The 25,667-nt window shown below is 44.0% G+C and overlaps 2 protein-coding genes across 4 annotated transcripts; both read right to left on the bottom strand.

Annotated features, from left to right (window-relative positions):
- Positions 1–1,216: 1,216 nt before the first annotated feature.
- On the bottom strand, positions 1,217–13,199 carry paqr6 (progestin and adipoQ receptor family member VI). Of its 3 annotated transcripts, XM_084708796.1 has the most exons (9): positions 12,663–12,681; positions 11,858–11,988; positions 8,252–8,544; positions 7,551–7,678; positions 7,070–7,275; positions 5,872–5,998; positions 5,103–5,199; positions 4,683–4,827; positions 1,217–4,358 (listed from the first exon to the last, which is right to left on the bottom strand). In XM_084708796.1, exons 2-9 carry the CDS (start codon positions 11,871–11,873, stop codon positions 4,093–4,095), a joined length of 1,278 nt encoding a protein of 425 aa, XP_084564922.1. In that variant the 5' UTR covers positions 11,874–11,988; positions 12,663–12,681; the 3' UTR covers positions 1,217–4,092. The 3 variants fall into 3 exon arrangements, with proteins under 3 accessions (XP_084564922.1, XP_084564909.1, XP_084564916.1); XM_084708783.1 differs by lacking the exons at positions 11,858–11,988; positions 12,663–12,681 and adding an exon at positions 13,061–13,199; XM_084708790.1 differs by lacking the exons at positions 11,858–11,988; positions 12,663–12,681 and adding an exon at positions 9,421–9,756.
- A 416-nt stretch (positions 13,200–13,615) lies between these two features.
- On the bottom strand, positions 13,616–25,415 carry smg5 (SMG5 nonsense mediated mRNA decay factor). Its single transcript, XM_084708769.1, has 22 exons — positions 24,955–25,415; positions 24,118–24,216; positions 23,621–23,744; positions 22,933–23,089; positions 22,575–22,664; positions 22,243–22,332; positions 21,755–21,833; positions 21,349–21,474; positions 20,980–21,048; positions 20,545–20,765; positions 20,199–20,336; positions 19,104–19,979; positions 18,777–18,946; positions 18,614–18,689; positions 18,252–18,427; positions 17,285–17,443; positions 16,949–17,008; positions 16,674–16,833; positions 16,444–16,534; positions 16,152–16,226; positions 15,625–15,763; positions 13,616–14,980 (listed from the first exon to the last, which is right to left on the bottom strand). Exons 1-22 carry the CDS (start codon positions 25,017–25,019, stop codon positions 14,897–14,899), a joined length of 3,324 nt encoding a protein of 1,107 aa, XP_084564895.1. The 5' UTR covers positions 25,020–25,415; the 3' UTR covers positions 13,616–14,896.
- Between the last annotated feature and the right edge of the window lie 252 nt (positions 25,416–25,667).

The following is a 25,667-nucleotide window of genomic DNA, read 5'->3' as shown; positions in this document are numbered from 1 at the left end:
TTAATTGATTATATATTGTACATTAATGAATAATCGCTTTGAGATGGCACTATAGAAAATGTAGTTTTACTATAATAATTTCCAGATACTTCCATATGCTTCAATATCAGTTTGCATTGCTAAAACTTGAACATGTAGGTGAAAAACTGGAGGGGAACTGCTCGTAATCATCACCTTCCCAAAAAGTAAAAACATTACTTTAATGGGCTCTTTCCACGTCATATTTTCCCCTCTCACTTCTTTCTCCATATACACTCTCTAGGGAGTGGTAATGGATTGTGAGTAATGCTATCGCTGGCTCTCTCCCTCTCTTCAATGTACTGGAGATGAAAACATATCTCAGACCGATGTGTGGACCACTGAAAACTCTGAGGTCTTACACTGATGCTGTCTGTATGGAAGCTCTTCATAAAGATGATAGGTACACGGAGGTTTCCAGCATGTACCTTGAAATTACTTGTGACAACCACATAAAACCACAATATATGATTCAGGTGTTATTAATTTATAAAATAATTATGATAGTTACATGAAGATGGTTATATGTAACATAACGGTATACGTGTTTTCCATCAATCTAATATAATCAGGAACAAGCAAAATTTCATGGAGTGAGAGCTACAATGGTAAACCTTGTATTGTCCTGCCCCCTACTGCATTGACACACACATGCAATGTAGTGTGTAGTCTTGTACACTTGCAAAGCTATAAAATCTAAAAACAGCAGATACAGAGAAGATCATCAGTAATACCTTTGAATTGTCTTGAGAAGGATCATAATTGTGGTAGCTCTTCATAGTGTGTTGTTATATTTCAGTGCTGTAGTGACATGTAATAAGTTTCAGTAACATCACACGTATACAAACACTGTAATAACGCACTGCAATTCCATGGGTAGTGTCATTTATATTACAGGGTATGACAATTCATTCAAGTTCAACCCATACTTCAGTTCCCATACTCCAAATTCTTCAGAATTTAAAGTATTTATTGTGTGGCCAAGGTTCTCATCAACTAAAGTTATCCTAAAAATACACTTGAACTTGGGAAATACAATACCTAATAAGTATCTTACGTACCTAATGGAATACAATTCTAAAGCATTCATTCCTAATCTGGTTGAAGTGCAATGTAAATATGAGGCACTGTACCATAACACTTATTACATTGTTCTTTATGCAATTACACTGTTGAATAAAAATGAGAGAATAAAAAATAAGTGGTAAGTCTTTTTTATTGAACAAGTATTCCAGTGAAGATTACATGTTTTTCACAAAGTTTAATCATTCGAAATAAACTATAATCTTACAAAACATTTCTCTCCAAATGGTAGTTATATTTTTTCCTGAAGCAGCATGTATAATATTTAAACAATATCAGTGGTGCAAAAATCTACTATCACCTGGCTCCACTCTTCTTGTCTCCTTGCTTTACTCAAACTTTATGTTTACAAAGAATCACCGATTCTTTCATTTTGATAGACTTGTGACTCCACTCGTTTTACTTCATTTGACAGTATGACCACTGAGTTTAGGTACATTTTGCTTTCAATACTGAAACAGCACCATTTACCAATACACTGAATGTGAACAACGACTATAACAATACCCTCAACCAAATATGCACACCGAGTCAATCGGTTTTGGCATAAATGGCAACATTTAAAATGGTGTTTTGTCTCTGAAGAATATAGTCTATTATTTTTATGATCTGAATTTAGTCACCATTTGAGATTATGTGAACTCAGATGCCATTCATCAATATGGCCCACCAAAGGCTGGTAATGACACATTTCCATAGAAAAGTGTGGTGAAAACTAAATTATGCATATATATCTATATATATATATTTATATATATAAAAGATTTTCATGAGATCAGCCTTGATTAAAATCTAGCAAAGCATTACCTAGATACAACATTGTAAGCCAAAAATTATTTCACTCTGGCAATAAAATATTAAGTCAGACAGGTCTGAAGGCTTCACCTTTTCAGGTTTGGCAGCCGACCAGCCTGTGTGTGTGTTTGTGTGTTTCTGCAGCTATCCTACAGTGCACAAGCATTATATTCAGCATTACCTTGTCAAACTTCTGCTATACAACGTCCTGCTCCCTCACAGACCACAATATCACGTACTATTCCCTCATAACTCTCCAACGCCTCTACACATACTGCAAAGAGCTGCACTACAAACAAAAAATGCCCTACAGTGTGTGTGTGTGTGTGTGTGAGTGTGTGTGTGTGTCAATGTCAGGTTCTAAGGGTGTGACATATAACACTATGTTGATCTTTAATGTAAAAATGCTCTGTTTTCTCTCTATGATAGCTGTAATGTGACACAACTACAGGATCTTCAGTCTTTTCACTGCTTTCCTTCCTTTCAATCATTCCCACAAAGCACATCTGAATTGAAATCAACAGTATAAGGAGCACATATCCTGGAGTTCACAATCTAAAAAAAAACAAGTCTCAGGTGGAACATTGGAAACTTTGAAATATCATAATTTGGGAACTGTTATTAATGAAATACAAATAGTCTTTTGTAGATATTCTAATAACTTAATTTTATAAAATAGGGTGCAATTATGTCACTTCCGACAGAACCCAACCATTTTTTTCACTAAAGATAGTAACTGCTGATATACTACAAATAAACATATATCTAAGACAACATACAATGTCAATGATTCATGTAAACAATAGCCCCAGACTATGAAATAAATAGCGCAGGAAGTTTTGTTGAAGTATTGTTGTAACTTTGCACTGACCACCCCAATGCTCCCACAACATAGTACCAAGATGTTTGTGAAATGCACTTAACTAATCTGAAATACTAATCTTAAAATTTTGTTGTATACATTTGTGACAAAATTGTCACCAATATGGTGTGTTCTTTACTAACATTCCTCAATAATTGCTTTGATAATGACCATTGTGTTTCTTTCAAAAACACTACTGTACCATTTGCAAAATAACTGAGCAATTTTTTCAAATAATTACTGTTGATACATTTTAAAATGTTATTTGCTTAGACACAACCATAAACCAAGATACAATTAGTAATATCAGGATTGTAAGTCAAAACATCAGATGACCTTTTTTTTTATATGTAATAGTCACAAATTAAACACTTACTGCCCACTTACTGCACATTTACAGTATAATTTGCTGTCCAAGACCAGGGGTTTATAAGGACTTGTGGAGTTGCTATGGAAACATACCAAGAAAAATACATGTATTTTAATTGTGGACACGACTCCACCCGGCCATACATTAATCATAAATACTGCCGTAAAAGGAAATAAATCTAAGAGTATTGCATTGGCCTGAAAACAATTTTAAGCCATTATGGATGGCTATCAATTATCAATCTGGGCCTGGCAATCTAAACTGCTTTTCATTAGGTAAATGTAAATGAGATGATGATATGTGTATATTCCAACCCTGAGGAATAATAGTACTCCAGTAAAATCTTCAGTTTGAAATTAAACAGTGTGACCAGAACCATAAGTATAATTACCTGATATAAGAAAGCATTACAAGAGGAGCTGGTTGGTAACTCAAAATGCATTCATTTGAGAAAATCCCTGCATTTTATATTTCCAGTCCGATATTTTCACAATCAGGAATCCTGTGTTTAGGTAATGTTATGTCTTGTGCCTTGTGAATAATAGTGTCACTGTCAACAATAAGGCACAGAAAGGTGTCCTGTTTTAGATATCACACAGCTTCATTAAACCCAGAGCCCTTCAAGTATAGGTAAGAGGTAAGAAACATCCATCTCTATGGTGGCTCTAAATGCTTTTCTGTTAACTGAAAGATTTTAACAAAAGGACTGGGTCTTCAGCTTTTTCAGTATACAGTGAAACACAATGGTAAACATGTTTGTATTAACTTGTATAACGTTATCATAACAAGATTTAGTATCAAAACAATAGGTAGAAAAAATACACAGAAGCGACAAGATTAAACAAGCTCTACTTCCAACTATTTCATGTTGCCTTTTCTTTTAGATTCGCCAATGGGATTTACCCATCCCTTTCCAATGAAAGGTACTGGTCAGCCTTTTTCCAACTGGTGGTGAATGACCCCCTCAATGTTCCTTGTGTTCACATGGAAGCATGTGTGGTTGATTGGAGCTCTGACGTGGGTTCCAAAGCAGTGGGGCACTGAAGATGCCAATGATGCCCAGGTTTAGGAGGAGGCCCAGGGCCAGTGCCCCTACCGTACCCAGGAAGGAAGGAAGCGCCCCCTGGGCGATGAGCCAGGCACTGCGGGAGGTCATGTCAGCTAGTACGGCTTCCATTTGAAAGTGGGTGCCCACCACGGCACAGATGTGAAAGAGCTGGTGACTGTGACCTGTTTGAGAGAAGGAGAAGACAGAGACAGAGAGTGAGAACAATAGAATGAAAGGGAGAAGAGAGAGAAACAAAGACACGAAACAGAAACATAGGCAAAAGAGAGGGAAGGAAAGTAAAAATGCCAGAAAAAGACATGCAAATAAAGAAAGAATAAAGTAATGAGTGACTTTGGAGGTGGTAACACAGGGTGCAAGCAACCACTACTTTACATCTAAATAACTAGGAACCACATTTAAAGACTGAACCCACAACACAGTCAAGCATCTGGATTCCCGCCAACCACTACAGTTGCCATGGTAGCGCTGTGTTGCCATGGACCTACCAAAGTAGTCGAAGCGCCCGGGAGCCAGCCTCTCTGGGAGGTGGGAGGCAAACAGGAAGCAGGTGAGAACGGCGAAGAGGAGGTGGTAGCAGTGACTGGATAGTGCATCACTGTGGCTGCAGTTACCCCCACAACATAGGAGCAACTACACACACACACACACACACACCAGCATCCACACACATGTGCACACACATGCACACAGTAAGAAGATGGTAATCACACCCACACACATCAAATAAAAAAGAAACAACTGTGGTTTGGCATAAATGTTACTGAGCTGCAAATCGGATTATTCATCATTGAGCCAATTCCCCAGATAAGAATATTATTTACGTAACAAAAGCATTCTAAGAACACGACTCAATGATGTTAATGAATATTTACATCAAAGTCCGTTTCTAATCATGTGACACTCACTCTGTAAAAAAGTGGTATGTTGTCAAAGATGAATGGAATGACGAATGCCCCTGTCCGTAAAATTTTACTTGTGTGTGGGTATTGCAGCTCCAGGAATCTGTGGATAGGAAGGAGAAGGGGAAATATTTATGGGGTAAAAACCTTACTGAAGCCAAACTAAATGTATTTCCACTACCAGGAACTATCAAGTCAACAGGTCTTTTAATGAGGTTTTTTTGGTTAAAAGGATTTTCGAGAAATTGAGGAGATATGTGTGTTTCACTTTGTTTATTAACTGACGGTCATCTGAGAATATGCAGGCAAAATTGAGTTAGGGTATTATTTTGACTGATACAGTAGTTACATAATAATCTTGATGCAGAGTCCTCTTAAAAATTCTAAATCGTATTAACCCTTGACCTTGGCATCTTTCGACGTGGTATAATAATGCCAACATTGGGAACGAGTGATTAAACTAGTTTAACTTTATGCTATTATATAACAAAACAATAAAAAGATTTGACAGTTATTCAGGTAAAATATATTAATTAAAGGAAAGACAAGTTGGGCGAAGGTTTTCAAGCTGCGGCAACTAAAGAATCATTCATCAATTTCCAAATGTGATGACCTGCCAATGGGATCTCTGGTACTAGAGCTTGAAATAGCTCAAATCTTAAATCAGATTTAAACTCACTTTACCAAGACAGTATATTTGATGTGCAACTTAAAACTATTTAAATACTTAAAAGTATTTAAAGGACAGAGAAAAGCAGAAGAGTTTTTTGTTTACCTGGAATAGCAGGACAGACTGGTGCAGAATAGTGTGTTGCCAATAGCAATAGGCACAAAATGCTGGTGCAGCCAACTGTTGACCCAGCAGTCTGGCATCACGTAGGAGCCGTAAGTTATGGCACAACCTGACCAGCAGCACACAAGCACACACAACACACACAAAACACACACACACACAGTGTCAGAGACTACTGTACATGACTACAGTTAACTAAGTTATGTCTGTCATAGAAAGGGTCAATTGGTTGTCAATACTGTAACCGTTTTTAGTATGTGGCAAACCATAAAACTTAAATGTATTTTTGTGGCATTATTTTCTCATTCCATGAACTCCATGGACCCTATTTCAACAATTTGTAACAAATCCACTGGCAGTTTGATATCTTTGATATGGACTTTGGGATATTTGAGAAAGGGTATTTCTTGACACTAATGAGCTTTGCGGAAGATTAGCGATTACATTGTAGAGAACACAATAATAAAGTTATTGTTTAACTAAGTCTATTATATTTTAGACAGACAACAATTCAATCACACACACCCATTCAACAAAATACACACCATCAAAAATACAATATACTCATAGAGGCGTATGCCCTTACAGTATAACAAAGAATGACCAATATACTTACAAGCTTTTGCTCATGAGCTAATAGTTGAAGAGCAGCTACAGCATAAGAGTTCCAGCTTCAAAGAGCAAGCATGACGTCAGCACTGGCCACAAAAGGAAAGTGTCACACCCCGATCCGTTTCACCTGTTGGTTTGTCTCCACCCTTCACCAGGTGTTCCCTATTGTCGTCTGTATTTAACCTCTGTTCTCTGTTCTGTCAGTTGCCAGATCGTCTTGTGTTTCACAGTCGTTTCCAGCATTCTGATCAGTTTTCTCGTCCTAGTCTTCTTGGTTTTGTCTCCCGACCACGGACCTGCCTGCCCCCAGTGTACCTCTGCCATTCGGCCCCGATACGACCTCCGACCCCCCACCGACCAACGAGCCTACCTGCCCCCACTGTACCTCCGCCTTGCCAGTGTTCCTCTGTTGCCGACCCTTGCCTGCCCTGGACTGCGAGATCGCTTGAATAAACTGTTCTATTGCAAACTACCCCGCTTCCTGTCCGCATTTGGGTCCGCTCTCCTGCCTCGTGTCAGAAAGCATAAAGAAAAGAGAAGAAGTGGCAAATAACAGCGAGCGTCCTACCCAGGCTGTACAGGCTGAGGGCTCCGTAGTCGAAGAAGTAGCAGACGTGCCTGGACTCGGGCGACATGGTGCTGAAGGTGTGGGCGCAGCTGGAGGTGAAGGGGTAGACGCAGACCAGCAGCATGTACACCAGCAGAGGCCAGGTGTAGCTGTCCGACAGGAAGCTCAGCGAAGAGCACAGGACGCTGAAACGCCACAGGAAATACCTGAGGGAAAGAGAGAGACTCTGATGGCGACGGCGAGGTCAGCGGTGTTAGGTCTGTGACACGCATAGACGTGTGCCGTACACAAGGGTTAGAGGATGTCCGATACGTCATACTGTAGGCTACACTGCCATAGGTGCCTCTTCCTAATTGAACTGTTTAATGAACAAAGACAATTGTCATGTTTATGAAAGGGGGGGGGGGGATATTCCATACAGCTGTTAATGGACAATCACGTGTGAAGGAGTGGTTTCTTTCTTTTTTCTCATGGTACACACCATGTTGGCAGGAAGTGGGTCCAGATGTTGACCGTCTCATTGGTCATCTGAAAACTGCTGAGGATGCAGTCCAAGGCTGAACTCCGGGGGTGGCGGTAGCCTGAGATAATGCCATCCTCCCGGAAAACCTGAATTCCACACACACACACACTGTGACATTTGTCAGCACAGGATATGTTTTACATCAAATTTGTATATTACCACAGTTATGGTCACTTGGGAAACGAGAGGTCATGAAAGCCAGGATGCATCAACACACTCCCAGGCATGTCACGACAGTCAGATGTGTGGTTTGTCTTGATGGCAACAAATATTGTCCACCGAAAATAGCTATTGAGTAAAGTTGTGAAGCTTCCAATTTCTGAGATATAAGCTATAGTATTTTAGAGAAATATGATGTAAGTAAGTAATTGGGTCTACAATAAGTAATTATTTCCGTACCAAAGTGAATATCCTGACTATGAGTGTCTTTGAATTCAGACATTTACATGGGAAAGTGTCCAAACTTTTGACTGGTACTGTTGTCATTTAGCAGACGCTCTTATCCAGGACATTCCCCCGAGGCAAGTAGGGTGAAGTGTCTTGCCCAAGGACACAACGTCATTTTGCACGGCCGGGAATCAAACCGGCAACCTTCTAATTAATAGCCCGACTCCCTAACCGCTCAGCTATCTGACTCCCCAGACAGGGCCAAGACCTACCTTGGGGACTTGGTGGATGTCGAAGAGTTGGGGCAGTTTAATGCTGAGCATATCTGTTGGGAGGCGGATGGCCCCTCTCCCTCTCTGGCAGGCCTCTCGGAACTTGGCCCGCCCCCCCCGGCACAGGACACACCAGACGGGGCAGTCAAACGTTGGAGCCTTGGCCTGGACTTGGTCCTGGGCCACATCTCCCTGCCCCACTGGCTCCCATGGCATGCAGCAGCCACAGCCTAGGCCCCAGCCCTGGCCCCAACCTCTGCTACTGCTCCCTCCACTCCGCCACACAGGAAACACTGCACGGACACAGACACAAAGGTAGATGGAGGCAGAAAGGAAGGAAGACAATGGTTAGCGTGTACATGATGTCTTATGTCATTTTTTGGAATAGGAATATAGACAATTAAACAACCATGTTGTCTAAAAAAGTTGACATACTTTATTCATACATGTTTATTTTTGCACTTGTGAACTGTCTATTGGAACTGAAACCCAGCTCTCAGAAATAACCAGACGTGAACTCAGAGGGGTACAGTGGTTGACATTGTCACAAGCTTGTGGGCTGCTAACAAAGCTAGCATCACAAAAGAATGTGATGTGGGGCTCAGCAGTATTGGACAGAGGGCTCCTTTAACCGTCTCTGTGATGTGGGGCTCAGCAGTATTGGACAGAGAGCTCCTTTAACCGTCTCTGTGCATCACCCACACAACATGTTCAATATTCCAGACATTCTTTGGCTGGCAAAACAATACAATTGTTAGTCTCACAAATCTGTTGAATAAGTAAAAATGGTCTGCTAACAGCATTGTTTTTCTTTGGTGGCTCGACCTAGACAAACAAATTGCTGTTGGGCACATACAATTTATCCCAAAACTGAGTACTGTGCATCAGTTTTTCTCCCTGTGTCCTTAGTAGTACAGACCTAAGAGAATCTGAGCGTGCAAACAGGCAACCAGACATTAGGCTGTGCATGGACATGTAATGTACTGGACATGTAATGTACAGCAGGTTATGCAAGTGGAACCAAACTACACAGCCAGAACAGCTTCCCATCCAAAACACTACTGATACACCGTCCATAAAATACGATTCTTTTCACACAACTTAACTTATGCTTTCACAGCACTGTGAAAATGAACAGACCGACAAATTCCTACAAAGTAATGACATACAATTTAACCTGCGATCCATCCTATATTAGCGACCCCTCTCAAATTCCAAGTTCTCTGGATGGAAAATGTTGTAAAGCCGAGACAACTGAGTTCTCCACACTGCTCCACAGTACTTCCTGAAGGGAGTGTTCTTGAGTCACTCCCCGACTCCAAAACCTCCTGATCCATGAGGCATCAGCCTAGTCTGCTGGGTAGCAGAGGGGCGACAAATGGCCTTCCACTTCCCCTGTCATAATCGAGGCTACCTAGGGCCTCCTGGACATTGGGTGTGAGCTGAAATAAAGACAGAGAGAGCGAGAGAGAGAGCCCAGCTGCAGACCCTATCCTGTTTACTTGTACAATGTGTGCTTTGTGAGGCCCCGTCTGAAAAGAGAAGGGCCAAGTGCTGACTGTTATACACTGGGATGGATGAAAATGAGGGGCGGTTCTTCACTTTGCACACACACACAACCTAAACGCACAGACTGTATGGGAAGTGTATTGTGATTCAAACATACACACACAAAGACTTGCAAGTTCTCACACAGACATGCAGACAGTTACAGATATGTACACAGGCAGAAGCGCAGAACAGCGCATGCTTTCACTTACATTGACACACAGGCGCGCGCACACACACACAATGCAGAACAATGGCTTGCATTTGAGACGATGCTGGTAGAGTCACTGGGTTCGGGATGAGCAAAGTCTGTGAGGGATTCATTAGCAAATGAGGTACAAATGATTGGAACAGAGGACCTGAAACAATGTGTCAGTGTGGCTTTTCAGTTGCAAATGCAAATGCTGCTGATTTACATAGAGTAAATGCAGATAGAGCATACTGAGGTTGAGCAAAAAGCCATTCCATTGTTGGGAACAGGGACAGTACAATGTGACATCTGGATAACCCTGACAGGATTTTCCAGCTACCTTGTTTCAACTGAAGCAGAGGAAGGATGGAAGCACTAGTCTTGGATTAAACAACATGAGCTTTAAAATAAAGAAGGCATCCTGCTAAAGCATCTACCAGATGCATATTTCATTTGTTTATCCTATAACTTGATGGCCTGTCTGCAGTGTGAAACAAGTGTGAAAACACAACTCAATTCCACCCTTTTTTGCTAAATGAGTTTTCAGTCCAAGTACATTTTTTTCAAAAGTGAGTTTAAGCCTTTTCAACGTTTTCCCAGCAGCCTTTTGGATAACTCTTCAACATGCTTTCAGCTGACAGGAACACTCCCAAGACAGTTGAAAAGAAAACACCTACATTTATGATGCTTTGGACATAACTCCCTCTGGCACATCATTATATGAGCGTGAAAATGTTACATATGTAGAAAGTTTGGCCAACTGTTAAGGAAAGAAAATAGTACACTGTCCAATAGCATTTCAGCAAAATAAGCTTACTGTTGATTGCTTTTGTTAATCAATGGCATTGAGCTACAAGAGAGATACTGTAAAGTCCAGTTAGCGTATAGAATTTCAAATGCTTTCCTTTGCTCGTGATTTCATCATATGACCTACTCCAATAGGCGTCTATCACTCAAGGGTTGACAAAAAGATGTCTATATGGTGCTGGTGTCAACATGGGCTCAGGTCCGTTTTTTTGTTCAAACAGCCAAGGCCTAAGATTTCACGCCACAGAACATTCCATTGTTGTGTTGCGACACGATTTTGTACTGAACATCGTGTCCAAGGGATGGAAGACATCACATACGCCTTGTACCCTCCCACATGTGAACACATGTACACACACACACACACACAAGGCAACCATACACGCCCAACACACTCAGGCACACAGGGACGCCGCACACACATCAAGACAGATTACACCCAAACTGTTTGATGAAGGAAAACAGGATTTAATGGTTCCTCTTGGCACAGAAGAACAAGTTCTCTACATGTTCTCAGGAGACTTCACAACTGACTCCCTTAATTTGATCTGGAGATGGAGCAATCATGAAATACATGAATCACATTAATATTCAAAGCTATAGGTTATTTTACCTGATAACATAATGGGAAACACCAGAATGTTTGCTGTAATAGTTCTAATAAGTTCTAATAAGTAGCTAATTTATGAAAAGTAATTCATGTAGGCTGTAATTTGAATTCTAACTGAAAGTAATTGAAAGTAATCTACTGCTAAGATTGTCATTAGTGACTTGGAAAAGTGTAGAGCAACCGTCAACTAATGAATATTGATAAGTTATTACTCAGGAACACACCTTCACACAAACACAATGTCCCAATTCAAATTCATCTTAACCGTAATAGCTATATTTTTTTCAAGAATATGCATTGAGTTCCAAGCCGTAGAAAATGGGAGAGCCCTCCGATGGCTTCCCCTGACAGGGCTAGCCTAGCCATCTGGTAGCAGGACAAAGCATTAGTATAACACAAAGTGGCACCAATAAGATAGATCTTCTAAATACATCTTTAAAGTGCCACTTACCGTGCGAGTCGGGCATGCGGAGGAATTGAATACCATATAACAGAGGAGAGATGAGAAAATCCTTTGGCAAGGCCTCGCAACTGCGGTAGGAATCTAGTAGCCCTCTAGGTGTACGCTCTCTAAGTCAACCCCTGGAACATCGAGGGAAACCACTAAGAAACACTCCTTGCTGCTCACGTGGAATTTTGCAACAACAATAACAAGAGCCATGTGTTCTGTAGGGCAGAATGTCCTCAGCGTAGGAATGTGCTACCGTGCATTACAGAGCTGCTAGCAGAGGGAATATGAATTGTCAATTTTAACGTCAAACTTTTTTTTGTGGTTTCATTTAGAAGCTATGCACTCATTGTACATTTTAAATGCTATCACAGTTTGTGTATAGTCGAGATTATAAAACTGTAGGTAAATAAGATTATCATGGTGAACTATCAGCATTAAAATCATAATTCATATTAAGATTTTATCACACATTTAATGCAAACTGCTACTGAATAGTATCATATTGCCAACTTGGACTCTTTAGAGTTTCCCCAATATTTAATCAATAGGCTACTATTTTTCTATCCCTCTGTCCCGAACAACTCTGCACGGCATGCAAAAGAAAATGATTTGGATGTCTTTCAAAAAATCTCCATAGTTCACATTCACAAGCTGTCCAGGGATGGGAGCGCAGTGATGCCGAGTAGTTACTTCCCAGTTATTTGAAAATAATCAATAACGTGTAGCCTACTCAGCCCAGTCTTTAATTATGGTATTTTTTTGTTACATGCATGCAACACGGATGGGAATAAAACACAAACCTTACAGATTTAAATTGCAGATACGTTTTTTATCCGACTCGGAAACGATGCAGTCACCAGCTACTTTTTAGTTTTGTTATGCAACTATTCCATCACCTATAGATATGTGCAAATAGTTTTCACATGGCATTCCTTTGCTAGCCAATGAAAACACAGCAGACCTTCATGTGGACATCCCACCCTCGGTTGGGCGACTTCATTGGACGAGGACAAGCAAGAAATCTTGTTTTAGAGAATCAGGCTATTCCTCGTTGAGCGGTAGGCTACGGTCATTAATCATTTAAATTTCCATCACTGTTACTTAATTTAACGCGCCCCTCATGGCAATGCATATCAAAAGACATGCACAATTATAAGTTGTGAAAGTAAGTCGAGTCAGTCGAGTTACTTCTATCACACTCACCCAATATGTCAAGGCAGGCTGGACACTTCATATTCCAACTCCTTAAAATACTTATTATAGACAGGAGGTTCCTCGATGAATTGTCAATAATTTCTCTTAAAACATGTGCTCCATTAAAGCCTATCGATCTTGCTCCCGCAAGCCATCCTAAGAGTTAACATGGGCGCATAATAGGACTGTCCCCATTCCCCCTAAAAGTGGGCCAATGCTTTGCCAACATTTTTTTTGTTCGGGTGGCACCGACCCTGCTGCCTGGGGATTGGTCCCCCTCTTCTATGCCATGCGGCGGTGGGCACGAGGCCCAAGGCAGAATGGGGCACGAGACAGAGTGGAGGGCAGCACACAGAGACCTAGTTAGTAGACCCAGACTGCAGAATGAGACAGTCTCAAGTGAAAGGGCTTCGGTGAGGAGTTAGAGAATAGATTAAGCCTACATTAAGATCATTTAACTATTCCTAAATTGTGAACTGGTGAAAATGTGGTGTTTGGAATAACCTACAGGTTTTATTGCCATGGGTGACTTGCTAGTGCTCAAGAATAATATCCAGAAACATCTTTAATTTGTAAATTTTAATTTGTAATTGTTCAATGTATGGCCACACATACATTTCCTTTGCACTGTGCAAGATGGGACAGTTACTATGGTGGGATGATGGCAGATGGTATATAGGAGATCACAGGGGTCAAAACACAAACATCTCACCCAATCTCTGAGTGAGCCACTGTGAGAGTCACCGACCCCTCTTTCCTCAGCCACTGGCAACAGCTGAACACCGTGTCCAGCCTTTCTATGGCTAAACTCCAAGCGTGACATGACAAGTCTGTAATATGTGTTGTTTTAAAGAAGGATTATCCAACTGCCTTTAGGGAACAATTCAAGACAACAACCCTCATCATCCTAACCAAACGTCCAGGTGTTTTTTCATTTAGCGCAGCTTACAAAAAAATAAAGTACATTTGGGTACAAAAATAAAATTCAAATTAAAACCATCAACAGGGAACAACCCATCATTTATCTTTTACTCTTGTTGTCCTTACACACAGATATCACAATACATTAGTCACTGGTCACAAAAGTTCACAGCAAAAAAAAAAAAAAAAAAAAAAAAAGACAGATTAGCCACAAAAGAAAACCAATCCCGTAGAAGTGTACCTCCGTTGACCTCAACCCATTCTTTAGCCCTGTGAGCTAGAATACCTTGTTGTGTGGCAAGGCTGGAAGCTTGGCAAGCAAGGGATGTTGAAAACCAGGGGTCTGCGCTCACACTGGGTCTAGATTCCCCTACGTAACCCTCCGTTCTCCACAAAACGGACGGCCTCTCGCCGTCTCTTGCCCTACTCTCAACAGATAAAAGGGAAGGAGAACACGGAAATCCAAAACACTGCTCTATATATTTATACCAATGGATGTATCTGAGCGTGAATGTGTGTGCGTTTTCTCTTGACACGTATGTACTTGCTGATATCAAACAGTATATGCCTGGTAATGATGTGAACCAGGGGGCACTTTAAAGTTGTGTAGCATTTCCCCGCCTACACTCACCCTGACCTCTAGAGGTCGCTCTTTATGATTGGGGAGTTTGAGGGGAGAGGGGGTTGGTCTGCTACTTCTTATAAGCCCCCCTTTGCCCATATTACTCGCCCTTTCTATCCTCCGGCGTTTCACTTTCCCAACCTCTAGCTTTTCTTTCCTGACTTCTGTCCAGCTTCCTTTCACAGAGTTGATGTTTCCTTGGAGACGCAGATACAGACAGAGCAACGGAGTGGGAGAGAGAGAGAGAGGCAGTGAGTGTGTGATCAGTCGTCCGCCATGCCGACCGAGCCCCTCGAACCCTCTCAGCCGATCTCCTTCCACTGCCGGTAGAACTCCACAATGTTCTTCAGCTCCATGCCTGCTGAGGCCACTGCCTGGATGGCAGACTGTTGCCAGGGAGACGAAAAAAAAAACAAAGAAGGTTGTTAACCCCACCCCCGGATAAATCTCACCACTGACATCAACAGTAATCAGCCAATAAAACGGTCAGTTCTTTGTTTAAAAAAAAAAAGAACAAAAAAAACAACCTTGGTCTCGGGTAGTATAATAAGTATCATTTTTGTACAGATCGTAGACAACATAATATACCGTAATTTTCGGACTATAAGCTGCGCCTTTTGTCCCATTTTTCGACCCTGCGGCTTATATATATGCTAATCTATGGATTTTTACAGCTAACGGTTAATAAATGGGAGCTTCCTCAAGCAGCCGTCTCTTTCACAACAATCCCCTCTGTGCACAAACCCTTACAGATTGGTCATTAAACATTAAAACACCTGCGGCTTATAGTCCAGTGTGGCTGGTATACATACACATCATTCAATTTAGCTGCTGCGGCTTACATAACGGTGCACCTTATAGTCCGAAAATTACGGTTCAGTTTATGGATAGTATTTTGTTTCTGTCACGACTCACTAGTACACAAATCTCAGGACGATCAGAAAAGCAAACTACTGGAACTAGGAAACCCGTCTAACACAGCCCATATATATACACGCACACACACACATAGATGTCCTGGGTCACTGACCTTCATAGGCACAGATCTGGAACTCAGCTCCTCCACAGGGTGACCTGTGAGGATGGTTACCATGCCAGCAGTGTCCTCCTCTCCGTTACTCTGGGAAACGGGCAGCTGGCGACAGCTGTCCACCATCTTATAGAGATGCCTTGACAAACCAGAGATCACCGTTTTAGATTTGAACATGGCACCGCGCGCCAACGACGTGTCACGGAGTCACGCGTGTGTCTGAAGTGAAGCTACCGACAGTAGAACATAAGAACCAGTGACATCAGTAGCCTATGCTGGATCATGTAGTCATATAGAGTGCACTGGCTTCCACTGCATGTTCTGTCTGCCTCTGCCTCTCTGGAACGTGAGGCAGACACTCATTTGGGTCGGGGGTTTTCATCCACTGAATTCAAAAAAAGGCCCGTCCTAGGGCACCTGAGGTACGTATTTAGGACGTGCTGTTCAGGGACCGACAAGGACGTAAGAGAGGCTGTCGAACAGGAGTGGGAGCGTGCAAAGAGACGGCCCAAACAGTCAGGTCTTACCAGGCCTCCATGTCCTGCCGTTTCAGTTTGTCTCTCTCGAAACTCCGCCCAGACTCCTTCTGACAGCGAATGTACCTGGGGGTGAAGTGGTGGGGAGGGTGTGGAAAAAGAGGCGGCGGGGGGGGGGGTTAGCATTCAGAGCAGTTGACTTACAGTAAAGTCTTTTGAGTGCTTCCCTCAATACCCCAAGATAAGGAAAAGCATTAAGCAATGCTTTTAGATGTCACTGGGAAATACCCATCAGTCTTTTTTATGGGATCTGACCCTGGAGCCGTCCTCTCCTGACACGTACCGGTTACCCTTGCGAAACTCCGCCTCCAGAAAGCGGATCCCGTCCCTTGCACCGGGGTTCTCCTTCTTCAGCACGTCCAGGCCGTCAATAACTGACACACACAGCAAGGGGTCAACATTGACAAATATCGAAATATGCAAAGGCCTATCTATTCCAAACGATGAAGGAAGGGGGGGGGAACAGCCGAGCAAGGTCGCAGCCGAGGGTGGAGGAAGCGAGCGGGCGTTCACCTGTGCGTGGGATGATGATGATGAAGCACCCGCTGCCGGCCAGCTGCCTGATGAGGTTGAGGTGCTGGCTCAGGGCAGCAGAGTCAGGCACCAGGTAGGGGGACATGGAGGACTGGGCCTTAGGCTGCTGCAGACTGCCCTCTAGCTGGGACACCTCCAACTGCAAGAGGAGAGCCGGGGTGGGAGATGTTAGGGATGCGAGACTCATCGGCCGGTTTAGAAGCTGGAGAAGAGGGGGGGGGGGGGGGGTTGACGTGGACGGATGTGATGCCGACCTGCAGTCGAAGCTGTGCCATGTCTCTCATCAGGCGATTCCGGCGGGCTTCCTCCTCAGCCTGGACACACACACACACACACAGAGGGAAGGATGGAGGTTTTCTTCTACGTTGCAACAAGACACCTACGCTATGTCTTCATCCAGATTTAAATACTCAACGATGGCCACTATATCACCATATAAAATATTTGCAGATCCAATGTCAATCTTTGGGTACTTGTGGTATACCATTTCATCAAATCACATACTGCCAAAACAACTTATCAAAAGTCATTGCAGGTTTTTAATTCAGGTAGACTTCTACTGCAGTAATTAGTCCATGAGTGTTCCTCACCATGCGGAACTGGGCCTTGGCCTGTTGTACCAGGTTGTCCTGCTCTGATTGGCTGATGCTGGTAAAGATGCCCAACTCCGGGTTAAAGTGAAGCACGTTGCCCTGGAGACTGGTGAGGAAGTGGCCAAAACTACGGATACAACACACGCGCACGACACACTAGGAGAGGAGAGAGGAAAAGGAGAGAAAGAGAGAACAGCAGAGACGGTGAGTTTACTACAGAGGAATATGGACAATCTATGGAAGACCAGTGACAAGAAGCAGCCAATGGGAAGGAAAAGTTTAGCAGGATGGGTTGTAAAAAAGTCTGGTCAGGTTGGACCTATAGTCCAATGACTAGGCACTTCACTACAATGTCTGCTGGAATTTCCAACTGAATATTTAGTAATGTCCCCATCGAGTTAATCTTATCATCACTTATTAATAACACATATTCATGCATCATTTATCTTAACAATAGTGTCTTCTTGATATATGATATCATACTTTTGGAGACTAATTTATGACCACATTACAAACCACTTACCCACTAGGGAATTCGTAATGTAGTATAAGTACTGTAAATGAAAAGCTTGACGTAGCCCACTTGTAAATCGATGTAAAGGAATCACATTTGCCAAACAATTCAAGTAATTTGTTGGCTGTGGAAACATTGGCACAGTAAGGGAGCAATTTTTTTCTCCTATTGTTTAATCCAACTTTTGGAAGAAACATTCCTAAACATGAATACTAAAGTCGAAACTTTAACTCCTCCTCCTCGGCACATTCAAGTTGGGCTTTTTGGCACTTTCATGGAAGCGGTTTCCACACTTCAAAAGAAGTTGGCAAATATGTATCATTCATAACGCGTGTGGTCCGGCACCTGTGTATGCGCTCACATCTACGTCAGCCAGCATGTGGAAACAGTCGGCAAGAATAGAGACAGGCATGTGTGCGTGTGCAAAGTGTGGAGCGCGTGTGTCCATACCTCTTGCGCTGGGCTGAGCGAGGGTCTCTGGCGGTGGAAGTCGAGGCGGCGGTGTGCCAGGCTGAGGGCGGGCAGGTGGCGCAGGGCCAGGTCCTCAGGCAGCAGCACGCTCTGCACCAGGCCAGACTGCTCACACTCACCCAGCAGCTCCTTCACCTCCGCGCTCAGACCCAGCTCTACAGACGCAACACAGGGAGGGGGGGGGAGTCAGATAAGCAACTTTGCCCTTAGAGGTCACAGGTGTATCATTTGAGAGAGAGAAAAATCTTTTTTTAATTTTTTTAAGGGGGGAGAGAGAGATCAAAAATGAAGGAATGCTATAGAGGAAAAAGACAGAGGCAAGCTTCGCTTATAGGACTCACCTGCTTCCAGCATCTTGCTCCCATCTGGCAGAAGGTTGAGTAACACTGACAGTCTGTTCCATAGGCTTTGAGAACTCTACACGGACAGAGAAAGAAAAGGACTTGTACAGCGCCTTGGATGAAATGAATGGAGGAGACTGTGAAATGATGGGTCCTCCTTTACCTGTGCACACATGAGTATAATATCTGTGTTTGTCCTCAGCCAATCCACAAACACCTTCACCACCTGGATGAGGCCCTGATTTGTCAGAATATCTAGTCTCTCGGATAGGGTCTTCTCGGTAGGCACTGATTGGGTGCTGTGCTGGCTGCCTTCTGAATCTGAATCCAAGTCTGTAGTTGAAACAAATGTAATAAAGGGCAACACTTTACATTTTTGTTCATGTAAAAGTATAACTACACAAGTACGGTGCATTGTGCAATGTAACAAACGGAGTGTAGTTCCTATGCTGTCAACTCTGTGGAACAGGAAGCTGAATTACTAGGTTACCGTTGTCGTTGGTTCCGTTGGCAGTCCCAGGGCCAGCGTCGCGGGGAGAGTCTCCGGGGGGAGGTGGGGTGTCCAGGGAAGGGCTAGCAGAGTGGTTGGGGTCGGCGGGGGCCGGGGCGGGGTTCGCCGGGGCGGAGCCTTGAGGGCGGACGAGCATGTTGCTGAAGGTGGGCGCCAGGCGGAAACAGCGCTTGGCCTGGAAGAGCTGCGAGGACATGGCCTGGAGGTTGCTGCTGATGCTGGGGTCGCTGCAGGGCAGCAGGGGCCCGTTGGTGGCCGGAGGGCTGTCCCCGTCCCCGCGGGGCGGGCTCGCCCGGTCCTTGGCGTCCTGCGCCTCTCGGGGACCGTCCAGGTTCTCCGTGCCGTCGGGGTTGTCCTCCATGTCCTCCAGGTCGGAGCGGGACTCCTGGCTGTTCATATCCGAGTCCGTCTCCACGTCGAACGCTGTGCCCCCCTCCTCCTCCTCCTCGGACCCGCTCTCCCAGCTGCCCTGCTTGGGCAGGGGCTCCCTCTTGCTCTCCTTGTTTGGGGCGGAGGCCTCGGGCGGAGGCGGGGTGCCCGCGTCGCCGTGGCCCGGCCTGGGCTCCTCCTCCTCCTCGTCCTCCTCCTCGTCGCTCTCGAAGCCCTCGCTGAGGTCGCTCTCGTCCTCCTTCCGAGCGGCGCAGCGGCGGCGGCGGAGGCGCGAGAGGCGGGTGTACTTCTTCTTCTGTTTCTGCTTCTCCTCCTCGGACTTCTTCGGCTCGCCGGCGGCGGGCCCGCTTCTGGGACGAGCCCTCCCCTGCGCGTCCTCCTCGTCCTCCTGCTCCAGAGAGCCGTTCTGGAGAGGCTTCTCCGCGGGGGCCAGGGGCTCGGACAGGTCTCTCATCTCAGCGTCATCTAGGTCGGGGGGGAGGAGGCACACCAAAGATACTTCAATTGTTTTTCCATCCCTTTAAAATTATCTGTGTTCTCCGTCAAAGTGTGAAGACACGTCCTACTGCATTTCGCAAAGCTGGGTGATACGTGTTTTATATTTTTGATAAACATTTCGTTATATTTAAAAGGTGCTGCAGACGTTGCCAGAAATGTCAGGGTTGCCAGGTTTGTCAGTGTTACCGGTGTTGTCTGTCTGCAGTGCAGGCACTTGGCCCTCGCCCTCCTCCAGCTCGGCTTGGAGCCGGATGTTGACGTGGTTGACCAGGTGGGAGAAGAGAGCCAGGGTGAAAGCTATGGACGCACTGTACTGCTTCGACCCTGTGGAGGAGTTCCGTTCAAATTGAGTCCGAATGAAAGCCAACACAACGTGCACTTTTTCCTCTCACATGAACCTCTGTGAGAGGAGAAAATGTTTCTCTGTGAGAAAATGTTCTTCGCCACTGGCTCAAGAGACAGACCCCTTTATTAACCATGCTCAGGAAACTTTTGGTTTCTACCAAATATTGAACATAATCCTGCCACTGACCTCCCCTTTTGAGACTGTGCACCACCATGAGACAGGTGACCACCATCTTGAAGACCAGCGCGTCGGGCAGGAGGGCGCAGGCCGAGTCGTGCTGCTGCGGAGGCTCCTCCTCCTCCTCGCTGGGGGCGTGGGGCTGGGCGGGTGGGGGCAGGTAGAACAGCACCAGGTTGAAGTCCTCCAGCACCGACTGGCACAGTGACGTCAGCTCCGTCTCCATCAGGCTAGAGAGTGGTTGAGGAAGAGAGGAAGACCATGAGGAAGAGGTGGAACTCCCCATGTGCAGACACACACACACACACACAACTAAAGAGTCGCGCAGAGGCGCAGAAACACCCCTCCAGGCCCACGATCACCGCTTGAACGACCCACTGTGGGATTTCAATTGCCGTTTTGATCAACAGAAACTGGTCTGTTGGGGGAGTGTTTCGGACTTGCCTGTTCTTGGGTTGCAGTAGACTCTGAAGGTACATGAAGCTCACCAGGAGTCGCTTGATGTCTTTGGACCTGGGGAAGCATAGCGGTTGAATCCACACAAATGTATGCAAATCATGCAAGCCAATGTGATCTACAGCTATCCAGCCCGGAAAAAAAAGGGTAAAAGGAGTTATTCTATTTCATTTCACATTTCTTTTGAATACATTTAAGTGAACCAAAAATTGCGAGTGGCTACCGTATTACCTCAATCGGGACTCCAGTGCCCAATTCATAATAATTGCTGCCCTGCTAAGCTGAAGGGTAAAACATTTAGCAGTTTTGGACCGTCTGGGAACTGCGAGCGCTCCTACGTGCACGATTGCCACTCACCTTTGGCGAGACGGTGACAGCTTCTTCATCTCCTGCTTCTTCACCTGATGGTACATCTTGGCAGCCTTGTCAAAGAGACGCTTTAAGTTTCCATAGGCACCTTCAAAAGGACTTTCTGACTGGATACTGTTATAGGATGGAGCAAAACAAGTGTGAATACATTTGTGAAAACAACCACAGGAATTCCTTTTCTTCCACTCCACTGATTTTATAATTGGATGTAATTATTTTCTTTAATATTTCCTTATATTCTCCACAAAACTGAATTAGTCTTCAAATACTGACCAAACACTTTCCTGAACTTCTGCCATAACGGAGGTAGAGATCAAAAGAGCAGCCAGCACATCTATCTAGTGTACTGTATTTGGTTTAATATGGAACAACGGGTAGCTAACAGGTCTCTCACCAGCGAAGGTAGTAGTAGGTGGCCTCCACGTTGAAGAACTTACTGCCTGCTAACGTACCCAACTGATTGAAAGGCATTCCTGCAGAACAAATACATAAATTAGTGAATACATCTGGCAAATAATATATACATAAGATTAGTTTTTTGGAAGTAATATATTAACATTTGTATGAATAACTTGCCTATTTTTGATCATAAAGCCATCAACCAAAACTAAATACAGGTATTTCTAGAGAACAGAATATTAAAAAGACTGGCAGTGCCCTCTTCTGGCCCAAACAGCAGTTGAACATTCAAAACCAAATCCTTTAGGCTGACCGTGTGACTGCTACATGTTTATCACAAAGGCAGCCAATCAATCATGTAGAAGGAATAACTTGTGTTCTGCTATGCATCTGATATGCACAGGTGAATCTCTAGCTGACGTGTTCAGGAGATAAAGGGGGCCCGTATTGGACAAGGGAGCAGAGGAGGTCGTCGTCACTCACCGCCGTGCGGCGTGACAGACAGGGCCTGGTGGTAGAAGCGCTCAGCCAGCTGCTCAGACTCCACGCCGGCCAACTCATTCTGATAGCGTGCTGCAGTAGGGGGGGGGGGGGGGGGACGTTCAGACAACCTCAAACATCTGCTAGAAACCATTCCCTTACAACAACCAAGGTGACCTTGGGAATACAGAGGATAGGCTTATCTAGATACCTGTCAATACATACATGCTTGGTATTAAACCTAGCCTAAAACGTCTACAAGAAATCTGAAGGTGGTGTAGATGAGTCCAACATATTCTTGCTGATAAAGAGAAGTTACAGTATGCGTGTTCTACCTAGATCTCCCAGATACACCAGACAGCGATGACAAGCCATCTGGGCCCACTCCATCTCCTTGGGGCTGGCAGACACAGGCTGCTTTCGGCCTGCAGGAACAAATGCAGTGTCTTTAAATGCAAATATGTAAATTGATTTTGTTATGCATCATTCTCACTTCTAATGACACTCTGCCCACGGGTTTGCGGCGACTGGAACGCCGCAATTTTTTGTGAGGTCTATAACCTACCTATGCAATTTTCCTTCAGGATAAATAAAGTGTACTGAATTAAAGAGCGACAGCCTGTGCTTCCTTGTGCGTTGTCTGTGTGTGAGTGAGAGTGTGTGTGTGCACGAGTGTTTGTGTGTGGCTCTCACCAATGAGAGGGTCGGTGACGTGAGTCCAGTCGATGCAGTCCTGCAGCTCCAGCTGGTAATGAGACTGAATGTAGAGCAGCAAGTGCTGGTAGAATCCCACTCCTGCTATCAGGTGAGTCCTGTAGGCACACTCCAGGGCACTGCGGCTGTGAATGTGCTGCAGGAGGAAACAAACAAGAGGGGGGGGGGGGGGGGGAGGTACATTCAGTGAAGAAACAAGACTAGCTTGTGTAAGGAAATTGACAGCCCAATGATTTGGATATGCAAAACATCTAACCCCCGGAAATAATAGCATGAACAGATTCATTTACATGTATACATTTAGGAGACGCTTTTATCGAAAGCGACTTCCAAGAGAGAGCTTTACAAAATTGCATAGGTCACTGATCATAACGACGTGATAGCCCCAAACATTGCGGGTAGCCAAAACATGAAGCATACATTGTGAAAAACCAAATGAGTGCCAAAGGGAAGAACCATACGAGCATGTAGCTAAACAAGTTACAATTAAGCAACATGAACCTCAAAAGTGCAAGAGTGTACCTGTAGAAAAGCATCCAACCCCCGGATATAACATGGCACGAACAGATTCAATTCACTTTACTCATCCCGAAAGAAATTCAAGATCCGATAACATCACAAATAAGAAGTCGGGATCAGTGAAGCAGTTATGGGTCCAAGTCAGTACCTTCTTGTTAGTCTTGATGACCTGAATGACCTCATAGTAGACCTTTCTCCAGAGAAGCTCCTCAGCCTTGCGGCCGTAGTCTACAGGGTGGAGGAACATCAGCTTCACACACAGCTCCCGCAACCTTAACAGACACAACACACAATGAGTACTTGCACATCGCCTCATGACCAATAGGTATTCATCATTTATTTACTCTCCTAAACTCCTCTACTGCTAGGATATGGCAGTAACTATAATCGTCCAATTGGTGTGCAGCAACTGATTGCGTTGTTGCTTTGCTACACTTCCAGTCACTCTCTGTATTGCATCTCAGCTCTTAAATCATTGAGATATGGCATTAATTCTCAGATCACAGCATGTCACAGATTACTATCGTATAGTAGTTGTTATACACATCTACAACAAAAAGCTTATTAACTCTCATGATGATAGGTAGATTGGCAAACTGGTCATGCACATCAATATTACTGGTTCAATGTCTCTGTTTTACTTACTTGTTTCGAAGGCTGATGTTCTCAGGTTTGAAAACCTCTCTGTGGGATGCTTTGCTGCCAATGATCACATCCAGTTTATGCACAGACTCTACCACAGCCCTAATCAAGCAATGGAGAGAGGACATGAACATAGTCGTACATTTTACTATAACCGTTGGGAATTGTCACTGACAACTTTCCAATTGTCAACAGTACTATGGTTTCAACCTGGACCTGGACTACATAACTTGCTTGCTAGATAGCCTAGGTTGTGTGGCATTGAATCGGGCGCCAATTTAGCCAATGCAACATAAGGATAGTAACATCAAAAACAACTTAAGAGAGGCAGCTGACAAGTTTACTATGCAAGCTCATTTGATTCGCTGTCCAATCACAGATTTTCCTACTACTGTTGGCTAGTTGTGGTTAACTGGTTAGGTAACATACATGCTAGCTTTACTGGCAAGCGAGTGAGCAAACTGCAACCGAATGGGCGTTGAGTCATTGTCATAAGAATGTGGTCAGTCATGTATGCTAGAGAGTAATAATAGGCACATGACAGTAACCTGTCTATCTACCTAATGTTGACCAATTTAGTTCAACAAACTAGATTGGTAGAAAGCTCGAAAAAAATGAATGACAGTGGCAAATGTAATGAAACACTGGGTAGCATACCGACTGAAGCAGATAGCTAGAGCTAACGCTGAAAACCTTATAGTTAGCTACCCACGACGTGAAGGGCCTTGCTAGCTAGAAGTAAGCTAGGAGGTAGCTAACAGGGCTTCTTCTGCTAACGACGTTTAGCAGTGTTTAGCCGTTAGGTAGCTAGCGTGCCAACCACCAGACGAGTTAACTTACCTGTACAGCCTTTTGATGAGAAGGACCTTCGCCTCCGGCTCATTGTCCTGTCCAGGTCCACTCATATTAGCTGTTGTTAGAGTGAAGATCACACACTCCAGTCTTGCATGAGAGTATGTTTTCAAACCCACACTTGACAGGGTTGATCAGGCTTACCCTCCGAGCAGCAGTCTCAAATTAGCACAGTGTTGATTTGCTAGCTAGTACGCTAAAAATCTAATGCTAGTGTATTGGTCTAGCTTTCTTTCCCACTAGCCACCTAACCAAAATCTCTTCCGTGTCTTGTATATCTTGGCAATACCCCCTCTACCCATCCGTTCGGAAAGCGGGTAGGAGAGGGAGTGCCCGAGTCTATCGTTAATTCTCAGTCAGCTATAATACCCCGATATGTTTATTGTGTTCTTCCCTATTCCTGGCATCGCTACCAGGGCGGCCATTATTCTTCTCAGGCAGTGCCAGACAGCATGAGCAACGCGAGATTACAGCGGTGGATCTCAAGATTGACATATTCTTCGGTTTTAATCACACTTTCACTTTTAAAATGTAGTTATGTTCATTTTTATCGAAGCAAATCAGTGACATATTATTTTGAATTTTAAAAGGTATTGAATACTGATTATTGAAAATGTTACATCACCGAAGTTGTTGGATTTGAATCTACCTCTTTAACATTTAAATATACATGTATTTGAATAAATAAATAAAATTCTGAT

The sequence above is a fragment of the Hypomesus nipponensis genome, chromosome 2, assembly GCF_054491055.1.
Source record: "Hypomesus nipponensis isolate SF chromosome 2, ASM5449105v1, whole genome shotgun sequence".
NCBI classification, from domain to species: Eukaryota; Metazoa; Chordata; class Actinopteri; order Osmeriformes; family Osmeridae; genus Hypomesus; species Hypomesus nipponensis.
The sequence above is the reverse complement of the archived record's forward strand: the minus strand, read 5'-3'. Positions and strand labels throughout refer to the sequence as shown.